This window comes from Hyposmocoma kahamanoa, unplaced genomic scaffold, assembly GCF_003589595.1.
Source record: "Hyposmocoma kahamanoa isolate Upper Pololo Valley unplaced genomic scaffold, ASM358959v1 116, whole genome shotgun sequence".
In the NCBI taxonomy this organism is placed as follows: domain Eukaryota; kingdom Metazoa; phylum Arthropoda; class Insecta; order Lepidoptera; family Cosmopterigidae; genus Hyposmocoma; species Hyposmocoma kahamanoa.
In genome coordinates, this window is record NW_020653391.1 from 441806 (window position 1) to 458802 (window position 16997).

Below are 16997 nucleotides of genomic sequence, written 5' to 3' on the forward strand. Positions count from 1 at the left end.
CAAGAACCCTTCTGCCCCAACGGCCGTCAGTTCTACGAGCTATGTGCCCTGCCAACTGCCACTGCAACTTGCTAACCCTTTGAGCTATGTCGGTGATGTACATTGCACCTCGTATGCGATTCAAACGTACCTTAGAATGGAATTGATCGATCTGCTTGTGCTCCCTCTGGTGTTTGTCGAGCTCGTGCAGCACGGACGGCAGGTCCGACCCATATTCTGATTCATGCAGCTTTTTCTGAAAGAATGAAATTGCATTCTGAAAACTAGATCCCGGAATAGACTAAACTTGACGTAATACAGCCACATGAGAGTTGTCAACTTATGTCTCAGGAAGACAGGCGCACTGGCAGTGTCTCTCAGATCTTTGCGATTTAAAGCTCTGAGTGGGATTGCAACTGGTATGGACAGGCAGGCGCTTAACACCAGACGCGCGACTTGTCCGTCCTATCAATAGGTATCATAAATCCTCTCTGTCCTAATTGAAATTCAGTGCTGGGAACACATTGCGTTTCAAACACAGAGTTAAGCGTGAAACACATAGAGAGCGGGTGTGAGTCGGGCGCGAGTCGGGTCGGGACCGCGAGACAAGTGTGTTGTCGTCCATATAAATATACGGAATTAGACCCGAAGCGCTCTTGACCCGACACACGCCCGACCCGCACCCGCTCTCTTGTGTGTTTCACGCTTTAGTGACCCTTTAATTACCGCAGCTGACACCACACAAAGTATTTGAATAAGGTGTGTAAGTGAATAAGGTGTGTTTTAATTTAATTTTGTTTGTGATTTTGTTTTTTTATTATTTATTTGTGTCCTGCGTTTCAATGTTTTGTCTTTAATTCTTTTTGTAATTTTTTTTCTTTTGTGGTGTCTTTTGTATTAATAAAATAAATGTATTTTTTGTGTGCTATCAATGTGCTATCAATAATGTAGATTGCTAAATGAAGCGTGGTGAAGCTTCACCCAAATAAATTCCTGCCAAAAACTAAGGAAAAAAAAAATTTATATGAAACCTTTTACGATCTATCAAGTATGCTAGTCGTAATCATTCGGTTTAATAAAATCGCAATCGGGTAAAAATACTTGTATTTAACCGACGTGTAATCGTGTTACACTTACCAGCTTCTCCTTGCACCACCTGATAGCTTCAGTTAGCTGCTGGAACTTGGGATCAGCGTCATGGACTCTGGTCTCGAGCACGGTGCGGGTCTCTCGCCGGACCGTGGTCTGCTGCACTGGCATGCGGACGGAAGACAGACGAGGGAGAAGACGGCCAGTGAAGGCCTGACGCGCGTTCAACCAGCGGTCATGGATTTGTTGTACTCTGGAATGTTAATTCATCATGATTGTAATTGAACAATAAGTAACATACTCGTACATATGATTATGAATACAAAGATCGAACACAAAGAAAAATTTTCGTCGACCCGGTGGGACTTGAACCCACGTCAATGCTGCACCGTAGCATTGCTCTCACCACCTGAGCCACGGGTCCAGTTACCGAGTCGTCAAAATTCTTCTGTTTTGTTATAGATCTTCGTATTGAGTTTTCGGCATTCGTCACCGCTAGTGACACCTAGTGAAGATTTTTTTTAAACTCATCTCGTCCTTTATTGTATGCGGAGTTATTTGACTATAAAAAGAACCGAAATAATATAACAAAGTCACTGACCGTCTATGCAATTCGTTGGCCTGCGGATACCGTCCCTCCCTTAGCGCAAGGGCATCCTGGAACATCTCCTGAATAGTATGCTCCATACTCCTCAGCTCCTGTTCGATCTGTTCGGCGGCCATCTTGGCATCGGCCGGGTGTACGCCGCGTTCGACACGACGGATCTCGGTTTCGATGTGTCGTTCGACGTTGTCGAGACCCGATTCTGTCTGTTTTATATCCCTGTGAAAAATATGTAAACAAATATTATTAACGCACACATTCCTAGCCCCGCACTAGGGAGAACCTATGTCACGGGTGCCATGGACACACACAAGACAACCACAAATTACACCCAAACTCGCGGGAGAAATAAATTTGGTCATACAAATATTTCTCCCGGCCTGGGAATCGAAACCAAGACTTCTGCGTGGCAGTTCAGCATGGCATTATAATACACACGACAAAAAAAAAAGAGTTTGAGGAAAGTAAAACAAGTTAATATAATTAACTTGTATATAAGATACTTTTTTAAGTGTTTTTATCAATCAACGGTTCTTCATACGCAACAGTTATTAGGAATTATCATAACTATTATAATACAATATTATATTATTATATAACTATATAATAATACAAATCAAATCTATAATAATAATACAAATCAAACGTAGTGTGAAGAAGCATTTGGCCAGACCGGCAAAATGATAGTGACGGAGTGAAGATATTTGTGTTTTCCATCCGTTACTCTCATCTCTGGACTGTATTCGCACTTTCCATCAGGCGCGGTGCAGTCATTTTGCCGAGTCACAATAAAAAAAAAAAAAAAAAATATCACATACACAACATCACATAGATTGCATCTGATCCCAAAGAAGAAATAATCGTATTTTTATATATTTTAAAGTAACTAAAGTACTTGTGTTATGGAAATCGGAAACAATGACGATACCACAAACATCCAGACCAGAGACAATATAAAAGTTTTTTTCTACATTAACCCGGCCTTGACGGCGGCATTGCAGGCGACACCATGAAAACCGGTGTGTAAGTCACTCGACCACGTAGGTCATCAAAATATGTTCCATGAAGGGTGTTTAATTTTTTTATGGTCCAAAGTATTGTACGATCAAATCGTCAAATTGAATCCTAACTAACTAACTTTTAATCAATTTGAAACTTGTGATGATACGACCTTTTTAATCGCCATTCCTTTTATCACCCTTTTCTCGGTTCCTGGCCACTTACTTTTGAAATTTTGAATCATTCTCTAATTCGTTTTCTTTGTCATTCTTATTATGCTTCATTCTGTAATCACAGGCCCCTTTAGGGATAAGTGTCAACTTTATAATCATCCATAAGCATATCGTGTGTAATTTAAGCTCGGGAATGTTTTATAGTATCGTACCCACGGAAGAAAAACAACAATGGAAGTGCCTTGCGCCTCAATTACTATCAGAACCGATGTCGCCAAAACTCACACATTCTTAATTTGGAACACTACAAAATCTTGATATTGATTGGTGGCAGTTTCAATTTAAAAAGAAATAAATTCTGGGCTGTTAATATAATTTAAACTTTATCCAGTCGGGTTATATAGTTGAACGTTCACTACCATCATACCTACTATTGCAAAGTTAAGTTTGATATTATAATGAAATTTCAATCAATGTGCTGCCATCTAGCGGTTAATTGCTGAACGACGTCGAATTGGAGTCATTAATTTAGTTCTCTAAAAAAGAAACGGCCATATTGCAAGGGTGTAAGCTTTACTTTCGTTTCTTGTAACATAAAAAGGGTAATATCTTTGGTGCGGCTATTATTTTTACACTCCAAAACAGCACAATCAGGGATTTTTATAGGATTTTAGAGAATTTGCACGAAAGAATGAAACAACTATACCATACAAAGCACAAATGGCGTACTGAGCTAAATTAGGTCTTTCGAGACCTATAGTTGGCATGCGCCGGACGCTAATAACTGTAAACTTCTAAACTTTGTAAGCAGTAGAGCTCCTTGTGAAAGAGTTCGTCCAGAGAAGTACTGCCACCTTACCTATTTCTGCCGCCAAGCAGTAATGTCAGCATGACTGTGTTCCGGTTTTGAAGGGTGAAATTACAGGCACATGGGACTTGTCAACTTATGTCTCAAGAAGACAGGCGCAGTGGCAGTGCCCCTCAGATTTTTGCGATTTGAAGCTATGAGTGGCACTGCAACTGTTATGGCCAGGCGTGTAGCTTACCATCAGGCGTACGACTTGTTCGTCCCCTCACTTATAATTATTACATAAAAAAACTTCTAAAACTTCCACCGTATTTATTGTTCTGTGATTGTACTTGTGATTTATAGCATTGTTTTTGTTACAGCCTCTCTATCCCTTTCTTTTCCTTTTCCTAAGTTGTTATTTATACCTTCTACAATAAAATTAATATGGACTAAGCGTTACTCTTATTATTATGCTGACAAGCTTGAATTTTGGTAGGACTACGATACAAATTTCGGTATACCTGTGGAGTTTCTCAGCGAGTCGCTGTAATCTTTCCAGACGACGGATCTCATCAGTAAGATCACGCTCTCGTTCTTGATGGGCCATGAGTAGTCTGGACCAAGCTTGTTCAAGTGCTTCTGGTCGTAAAGTTGGCTCGATGTCGCACTCTCCTACTGTTTCGAAATATTTCTGGAAGAGACAAGGCGGTTTTACTATACAAGGAAGTTATATGCGACGCTACTGATGATCACGCTCTCCAAAACCAATTAAACGTTTGCACATGTTGACATGTTTTATTGATTTTAAAAGATAAATAGAAAGACATACATAAGCCAGGATTATTAAAGATCTCCCACGACTATTTTTAACTGACTTCAAAAAAGGAGGTCCTCAATTCGACGGTATGTTTCATTTTTTTGGGAACCGATTTTGATGATTCTTTATTGTTGGAAAGAGGATACCTCGTTAGTGGTCCCATTTAAATATTCCACCACTAAGGGTGGTAAACTAGGGGATGAATGCGGCTTTTGTTCACTTTCCGGTAACCAATGTCAATGAAACTTGGCAAATAGATGTAATTCCACGCACTTTTGAGGTCTGTTTTTAATTTTGTAAAAAAGTTAGAATTATTTCACCACATGAGATATCTACGCGTCTATACTATGTTGCTTTTACAAAATTGCCTCGAATAAGTTATTGATTCTTCGTCTCCCGTAATTGTGAGATACATACCTCTAGTTCCCTGTATTGGTGGAAGAGCTTTTGCTTCTCGCGCTGGCGCAGCGGCACCTCCTCGTTGCGGAATCGAGTGCTCTCGCTCAGCAGCTTCTTCATCTCGATCAAAGTTGACGGGAAAGCACGGTCCTGTGCAGAAACAAGTATTTAGAAAATTATAACATCGGACAGTTAGTTTTCTTACTTCTAGCAGGAGTAAAGCTCCTTGGGAAAGAGTTCCTCCAGGGAAGTACCTACTGCCATCTTACTTATTTCTGCCACCAATGTAAGCATGACCGTGTTCCGGTTTTGATGGATAAGGGTGCTGGTGAAATTACAGGCACATGGGACTTGTCACCTAACGTCTCAGGGTGACGGACGGAGTGGCAGTAGTCTTAAGATCTTTGCGATTTAAAGCTCTGAGTGGCACTGCAACTGTTATGGATCTGCAAATGTTATGGATTAAAAGAAAATCTTAATTCGCGTTAATGAGCGCAAATTAAAAATAGTAAGTCTTTCCAAAATATAAGGTAAATTGACTCTTTATAAGTGTGAGGATATCATTTAAAAAAACAATAGACTTATAACACACATCAATTGTAATCCCTTAAAACCTGTAAATACATAATATCTGAAGATAACTTTTCGCCCATTAATTCACTTCTATCTCCCTTCTTTTGTTTTTCAAAAAACCCTATTCAAATTTTTTTAGTGTCGCCATTTTGTTTTTCTTATTGATTATACCCATCGAGTATATAAAATTCGGGCTGGCCAATCGGGCGAAGATGTCACAGTAGTCATTTGGCAGAATAGTTTTCAAACAAATTAAATAACATTTAATAGAGACGAAAGTCTCTATTTTTAGGTTATATACTCGATGACTATTATTCCCAAATCGAATCGCTAACTTATTTTTTTAAATCTCATAGTTATTGCAAGTAGTATTCAGCATTTTAAAGTAAATAATTGATTATATAGCTTTTGTTAATACTTTCAAACCGGAGGTGATATCCTCCTTCGAACCGGATTCTACAGATTCTACTCCTAGAAACAAGGCCACCGACACCATCCCGGTCAGCGGGTTGGGTCTGTAGACCCCTTTAGACTTCGTGTCGGATACATGGTCGCGTGCCAGATAATAACAGACATTCGATCCGGATAAATGTCTATTCGAATAGGACATAACAAGTTCCATTGTTTGGTTCCAATGTTAAGGTTTTGAGCAAACGCCTCTTACCTGCATGAGCGCGCATTTTTCGTGAAGCCAAGCGCGATGTTGTGCCGCCTGCTCCGTATACGCTGCGGCACGCCTTTGGGACTCTGCGTCGAACAGCGGGTGCACTGCCGGCGGCTCGGGGAAAGTCTCGTATAGAGACGAGATATAGGTGATGAGGGACTTCTCGTCCGGTTCGTGGGTGTCCACATCTGCAAAAAAAGAGAATATTTATAAATAAATTATTCAAATAATTATACCAATAACCCGGTTACAAAGTAGGGAGTGCCTTGTAACGTAAATAACTGAGTAAAGAAACTAATCCTAAGTTTAAAACTTATATAAAAAGTATTTTAATTGAAAAGTCATATTGCAAAATTGAAGAGCGTGTTAAACAAAAGTAGGTTCTAGAATCCATACAAAATTGTTCAAAGTGTATTCCATAGCATTTAAGTTCATTTAAAAAGAGCAATCGCCAGAGTTCGGGGAAGTCAGCACAGTGAACGAGCAGTAGCTTAAAAAACGATGTTACGAAGTGTAAATTTATTTTACCTATGAAATATGATTCTTTTGACATTGACTTTGTTGACACTGGGGACAATATTCGAACAAAAGTGTATAACTTGATGTGCTGTCGCCTATACAAAATGTTTAATTTAATTATTTAGAAACCGACACTTATCATTAAGAATGTTTAACTTTTTAGTAGCTCTACTAGCCTCTTGTGACAGAGTTCGTCCAGGTAAGGGTGCTGGTGAAATTACAGGTACATGGGATTTATCAACTCATGTCAGTGGCAGCACCCCTCAAATCTTTGCGATTTAAAGCTCTGAGTGGCACTGCAACTGTTATGGACAGGTGTAGCTTACAATCAGGCGCAAGACTTGTTCGTCCCGTCACTTAACTTAAAAACTACTAAGAAACCAAGACTATATCTACCAATTCCCAAAACTACCTAAAGCACCAACTTTGCGTACTGCCCATGGTGTCGCGAGAGATGTAATGAATTGCCTGAATTCGCGACTCATGTCTATTCTTTAACGTTTTCAAGCCACGCCTTTTCTGCGACCTTCTAGCAATCTTTCCTTTCAACTTGTTTTATTATTAATTTGCATTCCCTGAATTGATTTGCTTTATTGCATCACTTGTCAAATAAAATTTTGCTTTTTAAGAGTTCGATGTTTAAAGAGAAGTGTGTTCACCATATGCAACAAAACGTTCTATCATCAAAATCACAAAAGACACAAATTCCTGTTGAAAGTGATAACATGGGTTATCAAAATGTCCTTGACTCGCCGGTTATTGGTTTGACCAAATTAAAATCAGGTGTTGGCAGGTCCCATTGGGCACGTTTACGGCCTATTGTTCTTATGCTCGGTGAAGAATGTTGACGTCATTCAGCCATATTGTTGGGCGTCCATGTTTAATTGTCTATGGAAGAAGCGATTTTGGACGGTATTAAATTTTGTAGGTAAATGGTTGAACAACACGCTATAATGATATAAAATTTCGATGAATATAATTGTTACAAGAGTTCTATAATACTTTGGAATAAGATTTGGATTTAAAAAAAATTAATTAATAGATAGGCAAATTCATTCATAATATTCTAGTACCCACTACCTAATCCTAACTATATGTTAATTCCTCCTCCGAAAAATCAGTATCCGGTCAATGAAAACGAATGATTTTCGTCATTATAGACCTTTTTAACCGATTTTGAGCAAAGGAGGAGGTTCTCAATACGACTTTTTCAAGTGTATGTTAGGCGAGTATTCGTTATATTCTATTCAAATTAGAAGAAAATATTCCACCCCTAATGGTGGCAAATTAGGGGATGAATCCGGTTTATTGCATTTCAACCACTTGCAATTAACCGATTTCAACAAAACTTGGTAAACAGATTATAGATTCCACTTTTGAGACCGGTGTTATTTTTTTAATTATAAATACAATTTAGAGCTAAAATGTTCTATAAAACAATGATCTCATTACCACACTATTGCAGAATTCAGGTCACCTAAGACTTTTAATTTGACACATAAGCGCCCAGTTACAACGCCTTCATGTACATTAATGGCGAAACTGAATTCTATTTATTAGGTAACAACATTTAAATTCCTCTGAATAATACAACCGCGCGGTCGCCGCGTACACTAAATTCAAGCCAGCCTCGCCCGCGTGCCCGGGACGCTCGTTTGAGTTAAAACGTAAAAGCTAAATGAATAAAGGGTATATTGCCGTGACAGTTAGACGCACGCGGACTCCGCTCGGCGACCGCGCGGGATAAGCGCGACGAAATTCGTGTCTAATAAATGCGCCTTAAGATGCCTATTGAAATAAAACTATTTTTCCGTATGTAATTCGCGTATATTTGTTTTTTCAAACAAACCAACGTTTCGGGCCCTTTACAGGTCCCATAGTCAAGGTTGACTGAAGTGGTGCAGTCATCAACCAGTTATGTCTAACATTAATGCAAACCACCCTATTTTTTCACAATAGTTACAAAAGTTATTAATTAAATACCTTATTTTTAATTTTACAAAGAAACATTCCAATTTACGCTACATTACGTTTTACAAATTATTTTATTGAATGAATTTTTGTTAAGTTAAATTTATTATTAATTAATAACAGAAATTAGAATAAACTGAAACATATTAATTAGTACTGCAGTCTTATGTCTGTTTGGGATTTTTAATTAGAGGAAATACTGGATCCCAAACTGTGTTACGTTGTGTGGTGGGTGGGACGGAGAGACCGTCTTCCCTGTTTAAATTAGGATGTTTTTTAATTTCAATGGCCTCTCGCAGCATCTTGAGTAATGGACTTCTTTTGCAAGGACCTGGGGTTTGTCAAATTTCATTGAATGTGTAGTTTATCCATGACAGCTCGCCGACTGCAGACTTGTTTACGCGACGGTGTTTGACATCAGCTATATTTATAGTTCTTTGACGCGGGTACAAATACTAATACTACTAAATCCGGAAAAATAGTTTCATTTCCTATGTGTAACAATCGCGAAAACCTAAGAACTCGAAATGCCTATTGAAATTAAAAAATATTTTTACTCTCAGTATTCTCACGTAAAGTCAATCCTCTTGGCAAAACAGACACGATGCAAATGACAGCCATTATGCGCGTATGCATTGTTTCTTATCGCGACATCTGCTAAAGTTTAAGTTATTATTTACGCTACAATTTACAATTTTAAGTATAATAATGATAAAACGCAGTGCCTGCCATGCCAAATTGAAATTGTAAGCAAAATATTGCGCGTTACAATGTTTCTTTACGAATTGTCTTTTGACCAGAATTGTTACTTGGTTTATCTGCCAAGGAAACTATCTCACGAAATTAAAATTTCACAATACTTTATTAAGACTACCTCAGTATACTTAAGCCTTTTAATAGCTCTCAAGAGTTGATTAAAACCTCAAACGACTTTGCTTGTTTGTTGATAGCTGTTGGCGCTGTACTATTTGAAGGTCCGAAATTGTCCGAATTTCTGAGCAAACGAGAGTTGATATTTAAAAGTTATATAAGGCCTACTTGCCTGATGAGATGCCAGTGATGGATGGCCCTTAGTTCGTCTCTATTTCTGGTTATATACTCGATGTATTTACGAATCGATAAGTACAATCATCTCCAACTCGCAATAGTGCCACCCAACAAGTATGGAAGGTATACCTAAAATTCTCGATAAAAAAAACAACTCACTCGATATGGATGACCTAAACCACCTATTTTAAAAGCAATTGACATTGACTGACGCGTCTCATGTCAAAAATGACCCCATTTTTCACAACTTGCACTATTCCTTTCTAACGACCTTATTACTTTCGTTTTAAAGTTTACTATCCCCTGAATCATGGAACAATATTTACTCTTCTTGTCTTGTCTCATAATTATTTTCTTATTACAAAAGACTTAAGGTTGAGATTGTTGTAATTTATTAGACTTTATTATTAGAATAATTGTAGACGAGTTGAAGGCTTATGGACAGTTTCCCACGAAAGCTAAGGTCAAGTTATTGGACATGTTTTGCCTAATGTCCTTTGTAGAATATACATACGAAAACACGGAATTATAAATATTACTAAGCAATGGCCGCTACAAATATAATTATTAGCACCACAAATACATACAGAGTTATTTGTAATATACTAACAACCTCTCAGGACTACATTACCAACGTCATTAACGACCATTTGTACTCCATTATTTTTTACAGAACATAATACATTTACCAAAAATTAACTTCAGGTACTATCTATCTATCAGGATGCTGGAACTCGGATCATAGAACTCAAAAGGGGCTGGGCGGGACACCTAGCAAGGCAGGTGGAGCAAGACATCGACTGATTGGTGGCCGAGGATGGGCAAAAGAGAAGCGTCGGGCGCCCTGTTGCAAGGTGAGTCGACGACATAGTACGCGTCGCGGGGCGTCAATGGATGCGGTTCGCGAGGCCTATACCCTGCAGTGGATGAAATCAGGCTGTAGATAATGACTATCTATCTGAAACTTTTCAAATGTTCCACGTCTATGTTGTGAATATCCCAAAGATTCGCACGAAACGTTTCGCTTCCACATTTATATGGAATGTGTGATCGAAGTGGGATTGGAACAAGTGAGCAGAGACTTGTTCCCCGAACGCTAGAACTTGGGCCTTTTCAACGCGAGAATGAATCGGCACTATTTAAATCTGCATGCTACATCGTCGAGTTCATCGTCGCTTTCCATCAGGTGAGATGGAGGTCAAATGTGCACTTATTTACATATAAAAAAAAAGGATCTGTATTTGGTAGCAAAGTAATGAGACCAAACATGCCTTTGTGTTGGCTACGGGCTGGCCGTTTTTCCCACACCACCGAATAGGACAGCGCCCCATAGTTACAGATATTATCTTAATTACAAGAAATACAGAATATTTTTCGAATATAGAGAGAATACACACAGGTCAGTTGCTGGCGCTGTACTATTTCAGTTTTCTAATTTGTGTTTTCAGCGCTAATGAGAGTTGATATTTAATAGTGATATAAGGCCCATTTGCTTGATGAGCTGCCAGGGATGGGTGGCTCTTATTTCGTCTCTATTTCTGGTTATATACTCGATGTGGTTAATAAACGTCATATAGCAACAAATTAGATTTACTATATATAAAATTTAAGTTAATGAACTTTTTGTGACCACTTAGTAGAAACTTACCTTCAGGATCCAAAAGCCTGGTGACTCCATACTCCTTCTCGACCACGTGGAATGCCGTCTCCAAGCGCTCGCGGACTTGTCTTGACCTGATATGACAATAAATTAAATAATAAGTGATGTTGAAACTGTAGTTCTATCAATTAATTAATTTCTCTAGAAGCACAACTAAGAAAACACTGACGTGACCATAGATATATCTATGGACCAGCATGCTGATTTTGATTCAAATCGGAATCAATGGGGTGGTCTCGAAATCGGATGGGTTTCTGAGCGAGAAGATGAACCTGATTCCTACTATATCTTTCTAATTTGTGAGTTAAATCAACTATTGTTCCGATTAGAAATGTCAAAAGTTTCCGATCAGCCAGTTGTGAGTCGCAATTATGCGCCTCGACTCGGAAGAGACGCAGTTTCCAATCGGGAGAGTCAATCAAAATCAAGCTGTTGACCGAGTGAAACACCAATTTTTGCTCTCTTACCATTGACTTACAATTATATGGACGTCGGGTCCGCGCTAAAAAGTGTCCGAACTTATAGGGCGTCATTCACGCTTTAGTCTTCGTTTGTTCGACTGACAGCGAAGCAAGCAAAATTAGACAGTACTGCGATGACATTACAATTTAAATTCAACGTTTTAGCTTTTTCATATTCCTTTACATGTCACTACGTTTAAATAGGTTGACTTGGGACATTTTTTTCGTAGTTTTTGTATTAGACCCGTCGTCCATATATTTGTAAGTCAATGTCTCTTACTAAGGAATTCCCTGTACTATGAGCACCATACTCCGTACCGTACTCCCGTACTTCGTCCGACATTCATCTGGAACAATTACTGTGAAATAAGTAATACTCGACCAAATTATAAAAGACGCATCATGCGAATGAAGCTTCATACGTGACATTGTCTTTTAATTAGTTCGAGCGGTACTTATTTGAAAGTAACTGTTTCAAGCAAATGTCAGACGGAGAACTCGCTGAGACCTCATCCAGCTCCTACCGTGCAAACCCTTAGGTTACCGAGATCGTCATTTAAGTACTTGTAGATAGGTTTGCAGGCATAATAAAACTATTGGGATACACTGAATTTTTAGAACTATGTATACGAATAGAAAGCAAATATGACATGTTCATGGCAGAGTTACCGGCATGAGTAGCGCGAACAATCATTACCTTCGATAATACACAAAGAACATCCAGATTAGAATCCATTTCCCAAATTGGTCCTACCGAATCGAAACCTGGACATCCCACAGCACAAACAGTTGATCATCCAGGTCATCAGTTCCATAAAAACTAACGAGACTCGAAGCTTGCCTCTAGAATACCAGTGTTCACTAACATTTTACTACATTATGTTGATTATGCTGAATTCTTTGACTTACCTGATATTACGCCAGTCTACCAGGTCAGGACGGTTCCTATGAATGAGCGCGTTGAAGGCCATGCCGTCTCGCCATGACGACGTGAAGTCTGACACACGGACGCCGGGGTACTTGGCAGTGGACCGCCGTGCCCATGATAGCAGGGCTTCTCGAGCAGTTACATTCGGTTCTTGGCCCACTACGATGTCGGATATCTGTAACAGAAAAAGTAAAATTAGTTTGCTTATAAAATTACCCTAAATCAACAGGATGATGTCTCAATGTCTGCGAAACCTCCAAGGGATCATTCTACCTATCAATAAATTTACTGACAACACCTCAGAGATCACAAAAAGAACCGTTGTTCCATTGTTACTAACTAAATGTTTAAGCCTGCCTTGAATACGCCTTGAATAAGCAACCCAAATTGTGGGGTAAATCCGTGTCTAACGAATACCAGAGAATAAAGAAATGCATTTTGTGAAGTAAAGACTATTTCCACCTAGACCCAAAAACAATTGTTCTCCCGACTTGGCTACCACATGATTTTGAATATTTTATAGTAATACTATTGGCAGGATTCGATGGGCAGAAGCCGCCTAAGTCGATATAACTATTATTACAGTAAAGCAGCATTGTCATGTTCAGAATTGAAAGCCAGCCAGATAAGAATAGAGAACGCCAGAGCAATCACGGGTTCAGTCTAAGAATTTATGTTCCATGGCCGGTATCACATATGGCATATTAAGGATCATTGCAAAAGTTTATACTACGTGGTCACCACTTTCCATCAGGTATATAATCAGGTAGATCATCTGACAATTTGCCGGTTTGTATGCTATAATAAAAAAAAATATCTACGTAATTTCACCTAAAACATTTGCTTTCGCGCACAGTACAATTATTCTTTTGTACCCTTTTGTATTTTGATCGCATAATTGGATGTATCTTCTCACGACCACTTTTCGATAACGTCTCGGTAAGATTTAGAAGCTATTGTTTTCTGTTTTTTTAATTATAATCCTGGAAATTAAATTGTTACTATAGTGCCTATTTTTAATTCAATTGTATTTTTTTGATGACATTTACTACTATAAAGTTCAATTGGGGCGCTAGTCATGTTGCAGAATTTGAAACATCCATTTTTATATTATTATTGATACTTGGATCGATCATAAATTTATTAAGGAACATTGAAAAATAAAGTTAACGAGTCAATTTCAGTCACATTTTCATAGATGAACAAAAGACACTACCGAGTTTGCCTTTGATCACCCAGGTGACGACATCCGGGTAATCATAGTGGAGTAGACCGCCTTTAAGGTAAAATATAATGACGTTATAAAATACAATGGTAAGATATAATTGAGAGGAAGATAGAAGTGAAAAGAAAGAAAAGAACACCAAGAATGGCGTTAGTGAACAAATAAAGAAGAAAATGAAAGTAAACAGCTATAAGGAGATCAAGGAGCTGGATATGAACCGTAAGACGTGCAAAGAGGAGGCTACATCGACAAGAGCCTGGGTCTTAAATATGTTGAGTGATGACTATGAAGTTGATATTTTAATGAGTTTTGTGATATTTTTTACAAGATTTCTACAAAGTTAAAAGAGTAACTCTAAAGAGACTGAGGCTCTAATGTCCGAGCCCAACATTATTGGAGGCTAAAGCAGTGAGATTCCGCTAGATGGAACACGTCGAGAAAATAGTAAATGATCGTGCTTTGGAAGGAGCATATATGAGGCGTACGTCCTACGTATCAATGGAACCATGATATCCATAAAGACCTAAGGTATCTCGGTACTGGAGATTGGCAGAAAATGGCATGGGCGTGGGATCTGAAGGCCATGACAACTGCGCTGCCGTAGTAAATAAGTACGATACGTATTATTCGTTCTTTTCAATGGAATCTTCCCTTAGAGTTATTAAGTAACGCGAAAAACACAATGAATCATCATCACTGGTACTTTCAGGTGTGATTTGTTACCTATTTAGTGTTATAGTCCATGGTCAACATCGCGTTATCTTTTTCTAATTTGTTAAGTGGCCGTAACTTGTTTTACGCAGTTTAATACATAAATAAACCTGTGTAATAAGAATATATCCGGAATGAGAATTTTTTTACATTAATGAAGAAGTAATTTGTAAAAATTCTTTATTGAAATTCGCACCTTAAGACATTTATACAATGTTCAAATTTGTAGTATAAACTTTATCTACCTTGACGTAGCTATTAAAACTAAATTTAATTTCAAGACAGTCAATAAAAAAGCCATTATTTTTAAGACAATTCAACAAATTGGACACAAAGGTCATCACCTAATCATGCCTATGAAATTGAACGAAAGACATAGGAGAAAGCAAATCGTAACCATTCGAAGCTGCTAAGACTCGAACTTGTGCCAGATTTTCTACGAAATATACGAGACTTGCTGTAGAAAATCCAATCAGGAAACATTACCGTCTTTCTGGGACAGTTGGGCAATAAATGACTACAAATCAGTTTTGCAAATTGAAGGCTAATAAGTTCAATGTAGGCCCTTGACTTGTGGCAGACAAACTTATTTCTTGTAACACATCATTGATGTCAAAAGTCGACTCTAATGACAACATTATAGAGTTGAAAAGTAACTGCAACAGATACCTTTAAAAAACTGCAGTAACAAAATCAACGTTCAATGAACTCTAAACAACGCCAAATCGATTAGATCAGCTGTGGCGCTACAAGAACCAGACCGAATTACAAAGCTATTTGCAGTTGTAGAACAAAATTACCAATACAGCCTGTACGTATAATTCATAATGGGAACGGTAAAAATTAATTTGTAAAACAATAGCTAACTTTTCGTCTGCTTTCATTAGTTTCTAGTGTATTTAGTACATGATGATTAGTTTATGAACTGTAAAATAAATTTGTTTTATAGTACGATAGGAAGATGGGCAATCACTGCAATAAGAAGTCATTAGTGATAAAATTCCTATAAGATTGTGGTGTATGGAAATTTGCTTTTTGCATTGAATTTTGTTTGCCGTATAGTTATTGGTTACGAACAGCACCTCGTTAGTCTCGTTGTGACGTTCGTTGTAGAAAGTATTATCCCCATGAATTAGGCACTGTGTGAACGCAGTGCCTAATTCTTGGGAGATTATTTGTGGATTTCAATTCTTTTCGATTCCTTTTTTGTTAGAAAGTGGGTACCTCCGTATTGATATGTTAAATTTGAAGAAAATAGTCCACCTCTAAGGGTGGCAAACTAGGGGATGAATCCGACTTTTTCCGCGCGACCTTTTCCGCGCAATTTTCGGTACCCGATTTCAATAAAACTTTGCAAATAGACATTATAATTACACGAACTTCTGAGGTCGGTTTTTTATTATAAAAAAGTTATAATTAAATATTTATAATAAGTTGTAATAATGCACATTATAATAATATATAATTTAAAGTACTTCTAGATAAATTTAACGTCATATATGGGTTGATCCGTACATCCAAAGATCAAGTCATATCAACCTCGCTAACAAAGGAATATTTTTTGTGACCAGCACATTGTCTACGTGACGAAATGGTATACCGTTGTACCAAATGCGTGAAGAGGAAAAAACAGGAAAATAAGTAGCATTAAAATAGCACTGAGAATATTTCACCCTCATTATCAAAACTAACGTAATCGACATTATATCGAAATCGAGTTATTAACATATCTGGAATCAACGAAACGAGATCTATAACCCCTTCTAATCGGTTTTTTTACACCTTGTTTAGTTTCAGAGCCAAATTGTCAGCGCGCATAGGCTTCAATCGGACACATACCGCTAAACAAATTTTTGTATTTAATGCGGAGGGTGAACTGACCGAACTGCAAAGTGTGTGGGAAAGGGTGTGCATCATTTGCTCATTGAGTATGTTCGGACGGAACCTATCAGGGTGCAGTTGTTTGCAATCAACCTGATTTCTGTACATTTAAAGTTGGGTGGTTTCAATCCGTTTTGTCGGAGTCAACATGTAGGGCCGCAAAGATGACTTTATTTATTGATTTATTTATTTATTGCATCATAAGTACAGAGAATGGTATCTATAAACATGGACACTGTTAGGGTATTGCAATCTAATTATTAATTTTGTATATACTTAACTATATTATACTTAATTAACATTATTTAAGTCGGCCGCTTCAAAAAGGGTCCACTGAAAACCAGCGCTGTGGCCCCGCTGCAGTATTTCCTGAGTTGGGCCCTTTTCATTGCAATACATTTTAGGCATAAAATCTTTTAAAAAAATTTGCATACATTTTTGGTTCGGTAGTATTTTGATTTATCTGTCTGGATTTCATTAAGTGTTTTCTTGAACTATTTTTTCTAA

General features: G+C 37.9%; 1 protein-coding gene across 1 annotated transcript in view; it reads right to left on the reverse strand.

The window, feature by feature from the left end:
• The window catches only part of LOC113239736 (plectin-like), a 303113-nt gene that overhangs the window by 10168 nt on the left and 275948 nt on the right, over window positions 1-16997 (reverse strand). Inside the window, exons 5-12 of the mRNA XM_026476833.1 lie at window positions 12655-12848; window positions 11273-11358; window positions 6088-6275; window positions 4869-5000; window positions 4156-4325; window positions 1670-1891; window positions 1117-1321; window positions 131-235 (exon numbers count right to left, since the gene is read on the reverse strand). Coding sequence (XP_026332618.1) covers window positions 131-235; window positions 1117-1321; window positions 1670-1891; window positions 4156-4325; window positions 4869-5000; window positions 6088-6275; window positions 11273-11358; window positions 12655-12848 — 1302 coding nt within the window. The remainder of the gene's footprint in view (window positions 1-130; window positions 236-1116; window positions 1322-1669; window positions 1892-4155; window positions 4326-4868; window positions 5001-6087; window positions 6276-11272; window positions 11359-12654; window positions 12849-16997) is intronic.